Source organism: Dromiciops gliroides, chromosome 2 (assembly GCF_019393635.1).
Source record: "Dromiciops gliroides isolate mDroGli1 chromosome 2, mDroGli1.pri, whole genome shotgun sequence".
Lineage (NCBI taxonomy): Eukaryota > Metazoa > Chordata > Mammalia > Microbiotheria > Microbiotheriidae > Dromiciops > Dromiciops gliroides.
The window spans coordinates 238,739,203-238,757,498 of record NC_057862.1 but is presented as its reverse complement, the minus strand read 5'-3'; the positions used below and the strand labels follow the sequence as shown (position 1 = coordinate 238,757,498).

At 41.5% G+C, this 18,296-nt stretch overlaps 2 protein-coding genes across 4 annotated transcripts in view; one reads left to right on the top strand and one right to left on the bottom strand.

The window, feature by feature from the left end:
* Positions 1–12,071, top strand: part of PAPLN (papilin, proteoglycan like sulfated glycoprotein) — an 89,868-nt gene extending 77,797 nt beyond the window's left edge. For both annotated transcript variants that reach the window (XM_043982759.1, XM_043982757.1), the window contains 5 exons: positions 974–1,111; positions 2,150–2,277; positions 2,554–2,662; positions 7,175–7,350; positions 10,704–12,071. In XM_043982759.1, coding sequence (XP_043838694.1) covers positions 974–1,111; positions 2,150–2,277; positions 2,554–2,662; positions 7,175–7,350; positions 10,704–10,879 — 727 coding nt within the window. In that variant the 3' untranslated portion in view covers positions 10,880–12,071. The remainder of the gene's footprint in view (positions 1–973; positions 1,112–2,149; positions 2,278–2,553; positions 2,663–7,174; positions 7,351–10,703) is intronic.
* Positions 12,072–12,573: 502 nt separating this feature from the next.
* The window catches only part of NUMB (NUMB endocytic adaptor protein), a 179,518-nt gene continuing 173,795 nt past the window's right edge, over positions 12,574–18,296 (bottom strand). For both annotated transcript variants that reach the window (XM_043982760.1, XM_043982761.1), the window contains 2 exons: positions 17,258–17,404; positions 12,574–14,842 (listed from right to left, as the gene is read on the bottom strand). In XM_043982760.1, coding sequence (XP_043838695.1) covers positions 14,130–14,842; positions 17,258–17,404 — 860 coding nt within the window. In that variant the 3' untranslated portion in view covers positions 12,574–14,129. The remainder of the gene's footprint in view (positions 14,843–17,257; positions 17,405–18,296) is intronic.

Here is an 18,296-nt window from a genome sequence, read left to right as displayed (position 1 = left end):
TGATTCTTTACTGTGTGATGAGTGACAAAGCTGTCAGATGGCACCCATCCCTGCATCCAGTGCTTGCTAAAGGATCCCCTGGGATCTTTCTTGTGCTCTGTCTCAGCTCTTTCAGTTTCTGGACACTGGAATGTTCCCTCTCCTTTTCATCACCACTACCACCATGAATCAATCCATGGCCAGATTCCCTCCCAGTCTACAGACCTGTCCGTCTCCCTAAGCTGCCTTGTGCTGGAAAGATTACTCACTGTGACTTCTTGACTTTCCTAATCAGTATTTAGAATGGCACCTTCTTGAGATCGTCATCATGGTGTGTGGGAAGTTAGGCTATTCCTCTTTCTCCACCATCTTCATGTTTACATAGTTTGTGTTTGGAGTTTTTTTGGGGGTCATGTTTACATAATTTGGAAAAATATTTACGTAGGTATGCAAATATGTCATCTGATTCTCACAACAACCCCTGGGGAGAAGCTACTATTATTAACTTCGTTTTATAGATGAGAAAACCAAGGCTGAGAGGTTAAGTGATTTGCTGCCCGAGATCAAAGAAATAGGACATATCTGAGGCAGGATTCAAATTCAGGTCTTCCCGATCCCAAGGAAAACATTGTGTCACCTTACCCCCTTAAATTACTAACTTGCTATATCCTGAAGAGAAATTTAGTTTAATTCTCCATGTAAGCTTCCATAGGCTAGACTTGAGATTGATCATGATTTGTTTGTGAAAATGTTTGCCAAGATTGTAGGTGGTTTTTTTTTTAAGTGGAAGAAAAATAACTCTTGTATTCTGGTTTCATAAAACTTTTTGAAATGAGAAAATAATGGAGGAGAGGGGAAAGATAGATTGGAAAAGGGAGAGACTGTACCTTAGGACCAGAGGTATTGAAAGCATGGACTAGGGTGGTACTTGAAGCAGTGGAGAAGAGGGAGCAGATACAAGAGCATTTTTACATGAGATGGTTGTGTTTTACAGGTTGAGCTTTGACAGGAACCAGCCAGGAGTGGTGGATGCCAGCGTGGGCCAGCGTGTCCAACTGCCCTGTCGAACACTTGGCTACCCTCCCCCAGTCATCGAGTGGCAGAAAGATGGACAGCCTCCTTCCTCACCCAGGTGAGTCTAACCTCTTCCTTCCATTTCCAACTTTGCCCCTAGTGGAGGGTGATGGAAGTCGAAAGCAGCACATTTGCCTGTTTCCCAGTGGGCCTGGCCATCCCAGAAAGGTTTCTGCCATCACTATAGTTTCTAATGCTCTGCAAGGGAACTCCACCAACCGTCACCCACCCCACTGGCTCTCCCAAGAATGTTAGGATTGGACATAGAATGGACAGAGGATTGGACACAGATGAGGAAAGCCTTCCTGCTCCTTTTCCTACTCTGATGGCAACAACTCCTCCTCTTCCTCAACTACCATTTATATAGCACCTACTGTGTGGTGGGGCACTGTGTGTCGAGCACTTTACAATTATTCTCTCATCTGATCCTCACAACCACCTTGGTAGGTAGGGGCTATTATTATCCCTGTTTTACACAAGTGGAAACTGAGACAGAATTTAAGTGACTTGGCTAGGGTCATATAGTTACTGTTTGATGTTGGATGTGAACTCAGGTCTTCCTGACTCCAAGCCTATGCTCTGTCGACTGGACCACCTAATTCCCCATTACTAGTTAAAGATAGCCATTGAGAAAACTGTTTCCTCCTGGCAGTATCATCAAACTGGCTTTTGATACCTCCAGGATCTTCTGGTGCCAAATTATCAGACCCTGGAGATTGAAAAGTACATAATATGGATGAAGTGAGACTAAACATTTCTGACCGAAAAAGTCACTAATTTGAATAAAGCAAAAAAGCTAGAAATTTATAGACCAAACAATTATCATAAAATGTAAAAAGTGTCACATGAAGCTTTCATTCTTGAAGAAAAAGCTAGAAAATTTCAGGTATATTAAGAGAGAGCCAACTAGAGGGTACACTCTGCCATATTGTGGGTAGCCATTGGTGGGTCTTTGACCAAGAGGAGAGGTATGTTAAGAGGTTTCTTCTCAGTATGACTAGAACCTGGCCCACTTGCATTAAGTAGCTTTGCTGTGCCCTCATCCTGTACCATCTGCCCCATGGAGCCTAAGAAAATGACTGTGCTTGATCTGCAGACACCAACAGCAGCCAGATGGCTCCCTGGTCATCAGTCGTGCTACCATGGAAGACGGTGGAATCTACACCTGCATTGCTTTCAATGGACGAGAAAGAGACCAGCGCTGGGTCCAGCTCAGAATCATGGGTAGAGGCAGAGTGGGATTAGGATGCAGCCCATAGCAGAAGGCAAAATAATGGATACTGAGGGGGACTTTGTGGGTAGGAGCAGGCGAGGGCCACTAACTTACTCTGGAGAAAAAGTCTACCTTACCAGTCTAGGAGGAAGATGGTGGCAACTCTGTGGATCATGTTTTCATGTAGTTTTGGGGTGTCAGATGGAATGGGCCGGTGGACCTTGAGGAGTGTGGGTTGGAGTGAACACTCTACATCATGTGTGATAAAACCTACTATTTGTCTCCAGGAGAGCTGAAGATTATAGGACTATTACCTACTGTTACAGTGCCTGAGGGAGAAGACACCCAGCTCCATTGTGTGGTGATAGGAGACAATGTGAATGTGAGATGGTCCAGGTACACTTTCCTTTAAGGCCTCAGTTCCTACTCATTATCTTCTTTCACCCTTGAGATTTGTCAAAAGCCTAGACTGGCTTGTAGCATGGGTAGGGGCTTCTTTTGCTCCCCTTCATCTCTCCACGATGGGCCGAAGAAGAATTTCCTCTACCTTTCCTTGTATCTGAATCACACCTAACCAGATGCCGTCTCATAGCCTCCCCAGTGAAGGTAATAAATGTCATTATTGTTGTTCGGTCATGTCCAACTCTTTGTGACCTTTTTTGGAGTTTTCTTAGCAAAGATACTAGAGCAGTTTGCCATTTCCTTCCCCAGATAATTGTGATAATTCACTAATATAGCCCTTCAAGGTTTTCAAAGTGCTGTCCTCACAGAAGCCTTGTAAGGCAGATAATGGAAATACTTTTATTATTGCCATTGTTCAGATGAAGCAGCTGAGGCTTTTAGAGGTTGTGACTTGTCCAGGGTCACAGTATCATTTGTTGTTCGGTCAGTTTAGTCATGTCTGTCTCTTCATGACCCCATTTAAGGTTTTCTTGGCAAAGATAGTGGAGTGGTTTGCCATTTTCTTCTCCAGTTCATTTTACAGATGAGGAAACTAAGGCAAACAGAATTAAGTGACTTACTCAGGATCACCCAGCTATTAAGTATCTGAGGCTACCTTTGAACTCGGGAAGATGAGTCTATGAGTTTGTCTATGTTCTATCCAATGCCACCTAGCTGCCCCTATGTTACAGCAAGGATTAAAATCCAGGTATGTACTTTAAATCTGGTTCTGTTTCCAATAGAATATGCTGTGCCGCCACCTGTAGACTCAGTGAAGCAAAAGACATTGTCATTGCACTGCTGGTCTTGCCAAGCCAATACCATTCTATACCTCTAGGTCTTCACCTCTTTGCCAAGAGGCAGGGAGCATCTTCATCACGTGTGTTCTGAAGCAAGTAGACACTTCACTTCACTGATTAGAGTTCTTAAGTCTAAAGTTTTCCTTTACATTATTGTGGCATCAACTAAATTGTTAGTCTGGTTCTGCTTACATGATGCTGCATCAGTTCATATAAGTCTTCCCAGGTTTCTTTGAATCCACCACTGTCATCATTTCTTTTCTTTTCTTTTTTTTTTTTTAGTGAGGCATTTGGGGTCAAGTGACTTGCCCAGGGTCACACAGCTAGTAAGTGTTAAGTGTCTGAGGCCGGATTTGAACTCAGGTACTCCTGACTCCAGGGCCGGTGCTCTATCCACTGCACCACCTAGCTGCCCCTGTCATCATTTCTTAAATTATTCATGTCACAATTTATTCAGCCATCCCCAAATATTGGGCACTCATTTGGTTTCCAGTTCTTTGTTACAGCATAAAGGGCTGATATAAATGTTTTTCTTTTTTGGTGAGGCAATTGGGGTTAAGTGACTTGCCCGGGGTCACACAGCTAGTAAGTGTTAAGTGTCTAAGTCCAGATTTGAACTCAGGTACTCCCAACTCCAGGGCCGGTGCTCTATCCACTGCACCACCTTGCTGCCCTCTGATATAAATTTTTTTGAACATATGGGTCTTTTCCCCTTATCTGTGATCTTTTCTGAGTATATATTTAGTAGTGGCATCACTGGCTAAAGTCATCACAGAAGTATAAGGTAACGATAAAGCTGATGGTACTGATAGCCATTTAGTTTTGTTTGTTTGTTTGTTTGATGGGTTGCCCTGGCCAAAGAATTCATCACCAAGTGGCTAGCCTACTTGTAAGTACCATTTAGTGACTTTTTGGGGGTAGTTCCAAAGTACTTTCCAGAATGTTTAGACCATTTTGCAACTCACCAACAGTGTAGTAGTAAGTAGTAGTATTAAGAAGTAGTAGTAGTAGCAGCAACAGTAATAAATGAAAGCAGCTAGCATATATATAGCACTTTATGGTTTGCAAACCACTTTATGATATCTCATTTTAGCCTCATACTCCTGGGAGGTAGATGCTATTGTTAGCCCCATTTTATAGATGAAGAAAATGAGGCAGAACTGTCTGTTAAATGACTTGACCAGGGTCAGAACAGCTATTAAGTGTCTGAGGCTGATTTTTAATGCAGATCTTCCTAAGTCCAGACTTGGTCCACTGTTTGACCTGTCACTGCCCCTCCATCAATTGCATTTTCCTCTTCTGCCATCTTTGCCAATCTGATTGGTGTTATTTTGATTTGTGTTTCTCTTGTCGTTAGTGATTTGTAGTATTTTTATATGATTATTCATAGCTTTCATTTCTTAATTTTAAATTTTCTTGTTCATCTCCTTTGACAACTTTTATATACAGACACATACATATATTTGTGTTCATTCCTTATATCTTGGATATCAACCCTTTATCAGAAATATACTACAAAGATTTTTCCAGCTGTTTCCCTTGAAAAAAGTTTTCAGTGAAGTCTTTTGCTTTTTCACATCACCAAAAATTTCCCAACATATCTTATTCCCCTTCTCAGAGAGGACTGTCTTCCTGTATAAAAAATATATATACCTATTTTAAAGAAAAAATGAAAAGAGAAAAAAATGAAAGATGATCAATACATAGGAAAAGGCTAACAATGTGTGCAGTGTATCACTCTCATGGACCCAGTCTCACCTCTGCAAAGGAGTGGCGTGGGAGTATCTTCTTAGGTTTCTCCTTTTCAGTTATGTTTAATCTTTGTAATTTTGCAACATTCATTTTTGATTAGTCACTACATAAAGATCTCACTGTTAGTGTATCAACAAGCAAGTTAAAGTTTATGAATGATCTGGAAACTGAGATTCTTAACACCTTCTCCCCCTCTTTCTGACACTCTGACTCCTTTTTGGCAGGGAGGGCATTCTGTTGTAGCCCTGGACTATTTGGCCTTTTTAATTTTTCTGTTTCATGAGTTAACTTCGACTAAGCAATTTGTTCTTATTATTAGTAACAGCTAGCATTTATAATGCCTACTATGTACTAAGTGCTTTATAGATATCTCATTTTAGCCTCACAGCTCTGAAAAGTAGGTGGTTATCATCCTCATTTTACAATTGAGGAAACTGAGGCAAACAGAGGTTAAGTAACATGCCCAAAGTCATATAGCAAGTGTATGAACCAGATTTTAACTCAGGTTTTCCTGACTTCAGGCCCAGAGTGCTATTCACCTTGCCACCCAGCTATCTCTTATTACCAAATGGCCAGCCCTACTGAACCTGCTAGGCTCATTTTCAGAAATCTGGACCTCAGGTTACTTCCATGCCACAATAAAGTACTGAAAGCAGGACTCTGTGGAAGAGGATAAGATGGACAGAAATAACTTCTGGTTGACTGTGACTAAGAGCAAAGAGAAAGCCCAGGCAAAGTAAGAACTTTGAAGAAAAAGAGATTGCTTTCATCAGGGGGAGGGGTGGAAGAGAAGGAATTAGGGACTTGAAGAGACTGATTTCAGTAATAAAAGACAGAGAAAGAAAGAGTCCATTCTAGGCATGCAAAAGCATGAGACAGAAAGTCATCCTGTTTGGCTGGAGCACAGAAGTGTGTGAAGGGGGAAGTGGTGAAATAAATCTGGAAAAGATAGAAGTTAGACTGGGGAAAGTCTTAAGAGATAGGATAAGGGATTTAGACTTTATTTGGAGTTGAATGGCAGTCCACTGGAACAGGGAAGTGACATGATCAGAGATGCACACGAGAAAACTTGTTTTTGGCAGCATGTGAATTGCAAGTTGGAGAGGCGATGGGACTAGAGACCAGGAGACCAGTTAGAAGGTTATTACAATAGTCCAGGCAGAGATGATCCCCCAAATTGAGGCGAAGGCAATGGACCTAGAAAGACAGATGGGGGTGAAGCTGAAGCAATACATCAGGATCAAATTTTGGATATTGAGATGACAGAGAAGACTTAGGGATAAAACTATGGCTTTGAGCTTGAGTGATTTATTTGTTGCTCTGAGATAGTTGTGATGTTGCTATGTGGTTCTTGCCTTGACCTTTGGATGAGATCCTCCTTAAAAGGAAGGAATAGTTCTCTCTCTCTCTCTCTTCTTTTTGCAGGGCAATGAGGGTTAAGCGACTTGCCCAGGGTCACACAACTAGTAAGTGTCAAGTATCTGAGGCCGGATTTGAACTCAAGTACTCCTGAATCCAGGGCCGGTGCTTTATCCACTGCACCACCTAGCTGCCCCCCCCCTTTTTTGGGGGCAGGGCAATGAGGGTTAAGTGACTTGCCCAGGGTCACACAGCTACTAAGTGTCATGTGTCTGAGTTCAGATTTGAACTCGGGTCCTCCTGAATCTAGGGCCGGTTCTCTATTCACTTTGCTACCTAGCTGCCCCCTTCTTTCTTTTTTTTAAAAATAAATTCCACTCTGGCAGAAGGCATCTTACTCCCACTCTGGAAGAATGGCCTCTGTTTTCTTCTGGGAAATATTTGTGCTTATAGCAGATTTTCAGCACTTGCCCTAACTTCTTTCCAGCCTTGCTTATCCATGGAATGGGTGGAGACCCATTCAATTGCATAATTCCAAGATTCCTTTCCTTGCCAGGAATGGGGTGCCTGTGCGAGGTGATGGCTACCGAATCCACCTGTCCCAGGATGGAACCTTGGTGATTAACAACACACGAGCCCGTGATGAAGGCTCCTATACCTGCAGTGCCTACAGTGAGACTCAGGCTGTAAGCCGCAGTACAGAGGTGAAGGTGATCCGTCCTAGGCCTTTAGGTAAGAGGATGGGATGAATCCCTGCTCTATTTTACTGTTTTCAGAGAATTGCATATTTTCTCCGTAATGAAAATTACATTACAGGGAACTAACTTTCTGGAAATAGGTAGGGTCTGGGCTTAGAAATAATGAAAACAATTATATTGTGCTTTTCAAAGTACTCTTTGAAACCCCTTTGATCCTCACAACAACCTTGCCAGGTAGATAGGGTAGCCATTTTTATTACCATCGTCTCATCAAGGAGGTAGTTGAGGTCCAAAGTAGTTGTGACTTGTTTGTCACCTAGCTTGTCAGTAGAAGAACCAGGGCTAAAACTATAACCACCATTGTTGGACTAAGGATTTCATCCTCATAGAGGTCAGATTATGAGGTTTGAACTGTATGGTAGGTTGAAATTTTAGCATTTGCAGGATTTCCCTTATCCTGGTGAAGTTGCATTTTGTGATTCTAGCATTTTAACTTAGCTCTGTGTATATATGAGGCTCCACTCCAATTCTATGTTCAAAGTCAGAGACAAGGAGGAGAGGGAGCTCTGTTATGTGTTTCAGGCCACACTTTAAAAAGCCCAAATTGGTTAAAATAACTGTAGATAATAGAAATTTGCCAAGAGAAATCAGGAACTATATAACCACAATTACAAAACCTTTTCACAAAATAAAAGGCAGATCTAAAAAATTTGGGAAAATATTAATTGCTCATGGGTAGGCCAAGCAAATATAATAAAAATGACATTTCTATCTAAATTAATTTACTTTTTCATTGCCACATCAAATTACCAAAATTATTTTATAGAACTAGAAAAAACATAGTAACAATTCATCTGAAAGAAAAAAGGTCAAGAATATCAGGGAATCAATGAAAAAATGTGAGGGAAGTGATTATCAAAACAATATGATATTGGCTAAGAAACAGAATGGTAGATCAGTGGAACAGATTAGGTACACAACACATAGTAGTAAATAACCATAGTAATTTACTGTTTGATAAATCTAAAGATCCAAGCCTTTGGGACAAAAATTGCTGGGAAAACTGGAAAAGTTTGGCAGCACGTAGGTATGGACCCAAATCTCACTTTTTGTACCAAGATAAGGTCAAAATGGATATATGATTTACACATAAAGAGCGATATCGTATGCAAATTAGGACAACATGGAATAGTTTACCTGTCAGATAAGGGAAGAATTTAGGGCCAAACAAGATATAAACAGCATTATAAAATGTAAAATGGATAGTTTTGATCATATTAAATTAAAAAGTTTTTGCATAAACAAAACCAATGCAACCAAAATTAGAAAGGAAAAACTGGGAAAAAATTTTACGAACAAGTATCTCTGATGAAGGCCTCATTTCTCAAATATATAGAGAAGTGAGTCATATTTGTAAGGATGTATCATTCCCCAATTGATAAATGGTCAAAGGATAGGAACAGCAGTTTTCAGACAAAGAAATCAAAGCTATCTATAATTATATAAAAATGCTCAATCACTATTGATTAGATAAATGCAAATTAAAACAACTCTAAGATACCACTTCACACCCATCAGATTGGCTAACATGACAAAATAAGAAAATGATAAATGTTGGAGGAGATGTGGGAAAACTGGGATACCAATGCACTGTTGGTTGTCTTGTGAACTGATCTATTCTAGAGAGCTATTTGGAACTATGCCCGAAGGGCTATGAGACTGTGAGTACCCTTTGATCCAGCAATACCACTGCTTAGGTCTGTATCCCAAAGAGGAAAAAAAAAGGGTAACCTATTTGTACAAAAATATTTATAGCGGCTCTTTTTGTGGTAGCTAAAAATTGGAAATTGAGGGTATGCCCATCAACTGGGGAATGGTTGAACAAGTTGTGGTACATGATTGTAATGGAATACATTTTTGTACTATAAGAAATGATAGGATAATTTCAGAAAAACCTTGAAACACTTACATGACCTGATACAAAGTCAAGTGAGCAGAACCAGAAGAATATTAGCTAGTGATCCAAGACAATCCTAAAGGACTCATGATGAAAAATGCTATATGCCTCCAGGGAAAGAACTGATGTTGGAATACAGGCTGAAACATACTATTTTCCTTTCTTTCCTTCCTCAGTTTTCTTGCACAAAATGAATATATGGAAATGTTTTACATAACTGCACATGTACAACTTATATCAGATTCCTGTCTCGAGGAAGGAGGGAGGAGGAGAGGGACAGAGGGATAGAATTTGGAACTCAAAACTTAAAAAACAATGAATATTAAAAATTGTTTTTACATATAATTGGGGGGAATTATTATTATTATTTTTTTAAAGCACAGGCAGGTCACTGGCTGGACCTGAGAGTAAGCCCCACTCCCAAGATTTCCCAGAATTAATCTAGCCCCTCAAGCAGGGCTAGCTAGATAGGGCCAATTAGTAGTCCTACAAAGGCTTCTCAGAATTACTTCTGAAAATTGTTTGGCCTTTTTCTTTTTGGTCATGCTCTAATGTAAGTGATATAGTTTTTATAAGGAGGAATCGTTAAATAAAAGGGAGAAGAACATTTTTCAGGTTAACAAAGAATTGTTAAGGGACCTTAGAGATCCTTTCTTCCAATTCTCTTATTTTGCAGACAAAGAAACTGAGGCCCAGGAAGGCAGTGTACTTTGCTTAGGGCCCATGCCTAGTTAGAAGACAGGGGAAAGGGGAGAAAGGGGGAGAGGGAGAGGGATCCTGTTTGGCCAGAGCATGGCGTTGTATATGAAGGGAAGTAGGGTAAGATAAAGCTCAAGTCTCCTGATCAATCCAATTCTTTCTTGCCTTCCTTCCTTCTTTGTATATGAATCTCTATACATTTATGTACATAGCATACATACACTAATGTATGAGTTGAGAGTAGATAGCCATCCCACTTTGATATGAATCGCAATCCACTTGTGTATATGAACGCACTAATATACCGATTTTATCCAAAAGCTGGGCATCTGCTTGGGGGATAGTCCTTGGTGCAGGTGGTGGTGGGGGGGGGGGGGGGTTTCCAGTGGTGGAATACATCGAACCGGGCGACTCAGACAGGCAGCACTGAAAGCGTGAGGGAGAGAACTCAGAGATCTCTCCCCTTCTCCATGTCGTGGGCTCTGTGAGCTGTAAATCACCTCACTTTCCTGGATGCACCTCAGGAGCGAGGGTCCCCCTGTGTGTCTGTCTGTGTATCTAGTCCTACTCCTGCTATGAGAGGATATGGTTGGGACTTAGAGTGGAGTCACATAATGACCATTTCTGGAATTTGCAAAGTTAAGGAGTGAATCAACATTAGGCCAGTGGGCTTTCAAGAAATTAAAATGGCAGGTTATAGGTACACCATAACCTAGGTTATTTTGTCCTAGAAACTGTGGAGCAGCCTGGGGACCCTGGCAGGGAGTGCATCGACCAGCCGGAGCTCGCCAATTGTGATTTGATCCTGCAGGCCCAGCTTTGTGGCAATGAATACTACTCTCGCTTCTGTTGTGCCAGCTGTTCCCGCTACCAGCCCCATGCCCGTCCTGTTTGGCAACAGGGATGAAAGCTGTCCCCTGCCCTAGCTCCCAAACGCTGTGGCAAGACATGCCAATCGGGGGCAGGATGGAAGGTAAATACAACTGCCTGCTCTGTAACAGATTGTCTTTTTCAAAAACCTCTATCCATTGTGAAGCCACTGCAGTAGCAGCAGCTGGGATAAGCTCCCGCCCTAATCACCTGCACCTTCATTGTGTGCTCTTCAGACACAAAAATCATTTTGTAACGAGACTGCCTAGACGAACACAGAAGCCTGCTACTTCCCATAGCAAGTTCTAGGGGACGGGACTAGTGCATGGTGCTTTTATTATTTTTCTGGAAGAAAATTTCGGCTGCTCTAAACGACTCACATTACTAATGTTGACTGAATGGGCACTGAGGTGCAGTCCATCAGAGTGAATCCATGTCTTTTATAAGGATCAAATGATCCAGCTGTATCTGAACCACAGTCCAACCTTTCTTTGGGGCCAAGTCAGGTGCTGATCAAAGATGTTTCCACAGCCCTAATGCTCTCACAGCTTCTGGTGTTGTACAAACTCACCTTAAAACATTCTCTGAAGAGAGAGGATTAGAATCTGTTTCTCCCATCTAGAACATGGTCCTTGTTGCCTTGATCCTGAGCGGGGATTGATTCACTCTGCAACTGCCTTTTCTGTGGATGGCCTTCTCTCACAGATCCAGGTTAAAGTGCTTCAATAAACCCAAAGCTGTCCCATACTCTATTGATGCTGAGAAGACCAGAACTAAATAAAGCAGAAATCTCTGGAGTAACTGTGTTCTGAACGCTGAACGACGCAATAGTAAGAGCACCAGGTGTGTAAGGGTGAGTGTGAACAGAAGGATGAACACAAGCATTACAGCTTATCCATATGGCTAATTCCCAATAGGATTGACAGAACACCTGTAATCTTGTCTTCAAATGGAAACCCAAGCCCTAGATGTGGTGTGGCTTTGAAAAAGACAGTTCTCATCTGGGACAGTGTCTTCTGACATGATCACAGCTGGGCACTGGTTGGAGATGGACTCAATTGCATCATGATTGACTATTTCTCAGGCTACCTTCCTTCTGTCATTCCAGAGAGGATATATGGTCTGTGGGGAAGATTTTCTTACTTTAAAAATACTATCAGGGACTATATTATCAAGGTTTCTTTTTACTTGTCACAGATACTACAGAAATTGGAAAATAAAGTCCATTTTCTTATGCTTATTTGGTTGTCTATTAAAGCAACACTAGTAATACAGCATAAGGAAAGTTACTAAGTTATTGCATTCTTCATGTCTCCACTGCCACTGAAATTACAGGCAGAGCCGTCTTCCTGTGGCAAGATGAGTGATGAGGCCAAGTTCGACTTTTCTAGGTCTGTACCAAATCTCTAAAAGTTGTTTCAACATCTAATTCCTGTCCTCAGGCCCAACACCAAGGACAAGAGTTATTATGAACTCTAACCAGGGCCTGCCAGAGCAGAGTTAACAAGCAGCTCTGGTCCTGTCCCTATTTATGTGTGAAAGAGTTAGAGACAGGTTTAGACTAGGTGATGAATCAAAACAAGCGGTGGCTATATGAACTCTAAACAGTACCCAGTAAAAAAAGATTTTCTGCCTACAGCAGCAGGAGGGTTTATAGGCTGTTAACACCCAGGACATAATTAGCCATAAAAGACAACAGAACACGAATGGGTGGAAGTTGCTAGAAAAGAAATGGGGAAAGAACAGTGCTACTGGCAACAACTTCTTACCACCAACATTTATTTCTGTTAAATCAGATTATAAATTGTCATCAGTACAAATTTTGTGTGTGTGTGTGTGTGTGTGTGTGTGTGTGTGTGTGTGTGTGTGTGTGTGTAAAACGTACATTTGATTGTAAGGCCAACGTTTAAAAGTAAAATTAAATGAGATGGGATTTCATGTTGTTACCAGAGGTCCAACAGGTATCGCTGGCAATGGACTTTTCATTAATCAAAACAGATGAGGGAAAACCAAACAAAAGAAGCACAAAAAGCTAAAGGCAGCAGATCTCTTCCCTCCCCAAACTTGAAGAAGAAAACCAATACCAGAGACCTGGGTCACAGACCCACCTGGTAAAACTTGGCGTCAGTCACCCCCTCATGTAGATGATTCTCCGTCACAGGAGTTTCAAAAGCAAGAAAAGAAGCAACACAAGGAAAGAGCATTGATACATAAAAGAAAATACAGATGCTATTTGTATATTATATATATTTATACATATATATGTGTGTATATACACATGTATGTATATCTATATATACACACATGTGTGTGTATGTAGATAATTTAGATCCAATGGAATTTTGCAGTAGTTTGAAAGCCAGGACAATACTGCTCTTTCATTGTCTTTATTTATTACTACCATCTAGGAACCTTACTGGTCACGACTCATGATTGTTGTTGCAATGTGCTACTTACACTGTATGCTATAGAACAAGTTAGGAATCCCCTCTGTCGCACCCTCTAACCTCCCTTCTCTGGTTACTTTTGATTGGAATCAATGATAAATCAATCTTATATACAATTTCTTACAGCTAACCTTTTCCCTTTGGCAAGATTACTTACAACTCTTATGACTTTTTAATATTGGACTATTTAAAATATTCTAAATGCATAAAAATAAAAATTTTGGCTTTTCTTGTAATATATTTATATATATATATTTATATAATATTCATTGTTACTTAAGGTGGAAGCTCACCTTATCCCCCATAAAAGACAGCTTTGCTGGGCTAGTGATGCTTCCTCCCCCCACTCCTTAATCCTGGCAGGCAGTACATCCTGCTGCTGTTGCGGCTGCTCTCCTCAGGCTGAGAGCAGACTACTTTCCTTTGCCCGTGAGGTGGTCAAATGGGAGGCAGGCAGGCAGATGTACTGAAAAACAAAGGTAGATTTACTTTCTATCACATTTTCCATCCTGCAAATGGGTTTCTGGTACAGCCTTTTGCTCCTTCACTTCAGCCTCTCTGTTTCTCCAGGACGGGTTGGGTGTAGAGGAAGAGAGGCATGGGAGGGGCACGTTTCCATGACTCCTTTACTCTAACTGCAAGGCAGGTCATCTGTAGGGATTTTTAAAAGTAATTTTCTTAAAAATCATTCCTTTCTGCACTGTGTGCCCGGCCTTGTTCCATAGGGCCTTTGGAATTACCAAAAAGTGTGCTGATCAGAAAAAGAAAGTCCCCCTTTGCTTCTTTAACCCACTTCCCTCACCTAAAAGACAGACCATATGCATAAGCCGCAAGGACTGCCTACAGTTCGATCTCAAAAGTCTTCTGTAAGTCACTGGAGAAAGGATTAGTTGGTGAGGGGTTAGTGCGTTTGGACTTGCCTTCTAATGCAGCCCACTGAGCTTCAAAAGGATCCACTGGGTCAGTAGAAGCAGAAGCCTCCAGCTGCTTGTCCCCTGAAGCCAACTTGCTACTGTCTACCCCATTGAAAGCAGCAGAACCGTTGAGGTGCTGGGCAGAGGGCTTAAAGAATGGGCTAGTGATAGTACTACTCATCTCATACTGAGGGAATGTCTGCTGTTTGACAAGGCTGGGTGATTGATGGGGGTGATTTGCCTGGGGATGGCCTGCAGTGCCAAACACATTGGCCACCATTTGTGAGGGGGTGATGCCAACCACAGGCACGTTTGAGGATGGATAGGGCATCCCATTGGCTATTGGGTAGGGCTGGGCAGAGACATATGTTGGTTGCATTGGTGGAACCACACCCACTGGCACAGGCGGAGAGGTGGTGAAAGCATTTCCTTGGAAAGATGGTGCTGACTGGGACAGAGTTGGGGGTGGAGGTGGCTGGAGAATTGTTTGCAGGGGGGCAGTCGGAGCCTGGGGCTGCTGAGCCCGAACCGTTTTGGAAACCTCTTCCAACCATCGGTCAGCTTCAGAAGGCGTGCGTCGATGACCAGCTTGAAAGATTCCTGGTGAGGCTGTTCCAGATGAGGGACCCCACTCTGTGCCTGTAACAAAACAAACAATGGGAAATATTAATTGGTTGTGTTTTATTTTTCCTTCCTTATGATAACCATGGTTATTTTGTTAAAATTGTAGAAAAAATCCTCTTATAGCTGGACTTGTTGTGTCACTGGTTGAAGATTTTATGGATGGAAGAGAACGCATCAAAATATGTTGTTGGCTCAGGGGCTGCTGGAATTGCTTTGAGAAGTCTCAAAGGACCAAATCAGCTGTTCGGAGCCTGACAGAAATCCCCAGTGACCACAGTTCATCCTCATTAGAAAAACAAGTTTGAAAATAATCTAAAGAACCAAGGTAGAGTCCTTAAAAGATTAATATAATCTGCTCTAGATTTCTTGATGAATTTTAAAAAATGGTTCAATGTCCTGGTGCCTGTGAACATGTTTCCACAACTTATTAGGGTTTTGTTTTGGGTTTTTTTTTTGGTCTTATCCTGGTGACAAACTTACTTTCAGGCTCCTAGGTCAGGAGTCATGGCCTGTCAGACCATCAGTCCCATCAAAATATCAAATGTCTTGCTTTCTTCTCTCGTATCACATCATCTTCAGATCAGATTATTTCCAAGAACTGAAACTGCCTTTTTTTTTTTTTTAAAGGATCCTTTCCCCTTTCCCATCTAGGTACATGGCTGGTCTTGGTTCAGGATCATGCGACTGATCCCAGAATCCTCACCAACACCTGTGTCTGCCTTACCAGAATGTGTAGCTGCAACTTCCTTGTTAGCAGCAGGAGGGGCATGGGCCCAAGGGTTGGTTTCACGAACAGGTATTGCTGTGGGTGCTATAGCAGTTTGGGCTGGCTTAGCAGCAAACACATGGAAGGCAGGGTCAGTGCCATTAGCTAAAATGGGAGCAGACAACATCAATGGAGTTAATTCATGCAAAATGTGCAGATGACTGAGGGCTGGTTCAATTAGGCCAACATGCAATATTTGCATAACAAATGGACACAAGACTGAAAAGCTTATTTTTTGTTAGTAATTTTGGCAAAAGCTGCACTAATAGATGATCAGATGAATACTAGTCCTCTAGCAAGCTTCACAAAAATCAGCCTTGGAACCATCACAGTGTTCCTGTTCTAATTATATAGCTTTAAAAAATACAGAAATTGTTTTCTCTCTGGCATGGCTTTCTAGAAATACCAAGTAGTTCCTTTTCCCCCCCTTCTGCTCAGGTTTTATGTCATGTAATCTCTGTGTGTGTAACACACAAACATACCCATGTAAAAACTTGCTAGGCCCTTTCATTTACTCATGAGCCATCATTTTCCATGAGATTAAGTCCATTCCAATTTAATACTATGTGTTTTTTTTCCAGTAACAATTCTTTCTTTCTCTTTGGGAGTTTTCATATATACAGGTTCTTACTCCTTCCTTGTCTTTTTCACTCCTTTCCTTTCAGGTAATGATTCCAACATTCTCTACTTTTAAGCTCCCACATCTCTTATATTAAGTGTGAAAAAATTGGGGAGCTGTCATTTGCCTTTTTCCATGTGTACCATGTGATCACAGCCACATCCTTAGGAATGGGCTGCTCTGCTTATCATACACAATTTGTATAAATTAAAGCAAATGTAACTTTAAAGGGAACTTGTCTGTATTTTAAGTGACAATACCTGTACGAAAGGGGGTACTGTTATATTATGAATTGTTTCAACAAATGTGGAGCATGGTCTGAGGCACAAATTAGATTTCTAAGTTAATTCTTTCTGGGCTATTTCTCAAAGGACACAGAAAAGCAATAATCATGGCAGCTCAAGTTATAAGTCTAGGCTTTAAAAGTTGATGATATAATCTGTAAAGGCTCATTTCTTTTCTCTGTCCAAAGCCAAATGTTAAGTTGGTATTGCTAGGAGTCATAGTTAAACTCTAAATTAGTCTGTTCTTTTTTTCTTTTTGCTAAAACAGACTGGTCACAAAAGACAAAATAAATCAAAGTGGGAAATTAGAGGCATCTTCCATATACCTTTGTGAAAGTGAGCAGACAGTGTGTTCAAATGTTTCTCCCAGTGGGTTAGTGTCCAGGTAACTCAGAGAAAGTATATGACCAGAAACAATCCTGATTTTATTACTTATTAGAAATCCACTGGATGTCAATGAGATATAAAGCCTCTGTGCGTGGAAGGAAGTAACCCTCAATTGTCAAAAGGCAGATGAAATTTGAGGCCTATATTTAGGAATATATTTAGAGGATTTGATGACAGACAGGACATACATGCAAAACAGGAACTCGGGCTGTAGAAAGGGAGTGAGGCAGCAAGCCATGAAGCACAAGGCACTTTTCAAACAGGAAATGCAAACTGACCAAATTAAGTGGTCCTTAGAAAGCTCAGGTTGCCAACATGCAGTTAGAAGAGTGAAAGAATGCCACGTTTCAACTGCCAACTAAGGCAATACCAACCTTGAAAGGCAGGGGACTGCGGTGCCACCACTGTCACTGGTTTGGTCATTGGGGCAGATGAGAAAGGGTCCTCAGGTGTGCTGAAGGCATTTGTGATCTGTGAGCACAAGGAGCTGATGCTCTCTGCTTCCCCTTCTACCTCTGGCACTGGAAATCAGACAATTATTTAAGGTTGGAAAAGTGAGCAACACTGAAATACACTGTCCTCGACACAAAGGAGGCATCTGACATTAAGTCCTCAAAAAATAGTGTTAACACCTTTGACCACATCTATCCCAACAGGAGATGGTAAAATTTCAGTGTTGTACCTGAGCTCAACATTTCATTTGCTGCTAATAAACTCTCCAAATGCTCTGCCCATTTTCTCTAGTTTCCCATGTGAGAGAGGTGTCTTTCTTGGGCCAATGGCAGATGAATTTAGAAGTTACTTATATTCTGATAGTTTCCCCAGCTAACAGTAGTCTGTGATCTGAGCTCAGTTCAGGAACAACTTAATCAGGCTACCATAAGTATATATTGTCAGGGGTATGTGGGCTCACAGACAGCAAGGTTTGGTAACCTGAGCATGAGAGTAGGAACCCAGAGACTTTTTTTTTTTTTTTGCAGGGAAATGGGGGTTAAGTGACTTGCCCAGGGTCACATAGCTAGTAAGTGTTAAGTGTCTGAGGCTGGATTTGAACTCAGGTACTCCTGAATCCAGGGCCGGTGCTTTGCCACCGTGCCATCTAGCTGCCCCTCAGAGACTTTTTAAATCTGAGCTCTATAATCTACCCCTGTGTATCAATGAACTACCCTGAACTTTGAAAGTCTCTTCATCTGTAAAGTGAGGCTAACCATCTCTACCCCTTCTCTCACCACTGGAGATCATAAATGAGACATCTTGAATATCTAGGAGCTCCCAGGAGATGGGCTGGTTTCAGTGAGAACAGTGGCTCTATAATTTTATATTGTGTTGTATAACAGGTCTATCTTGAATATGAAAGCTTCCCTACATCAACAAGTCACAGAGAGAAGTGAGTACCTCAGTTCTTGAAGGCTA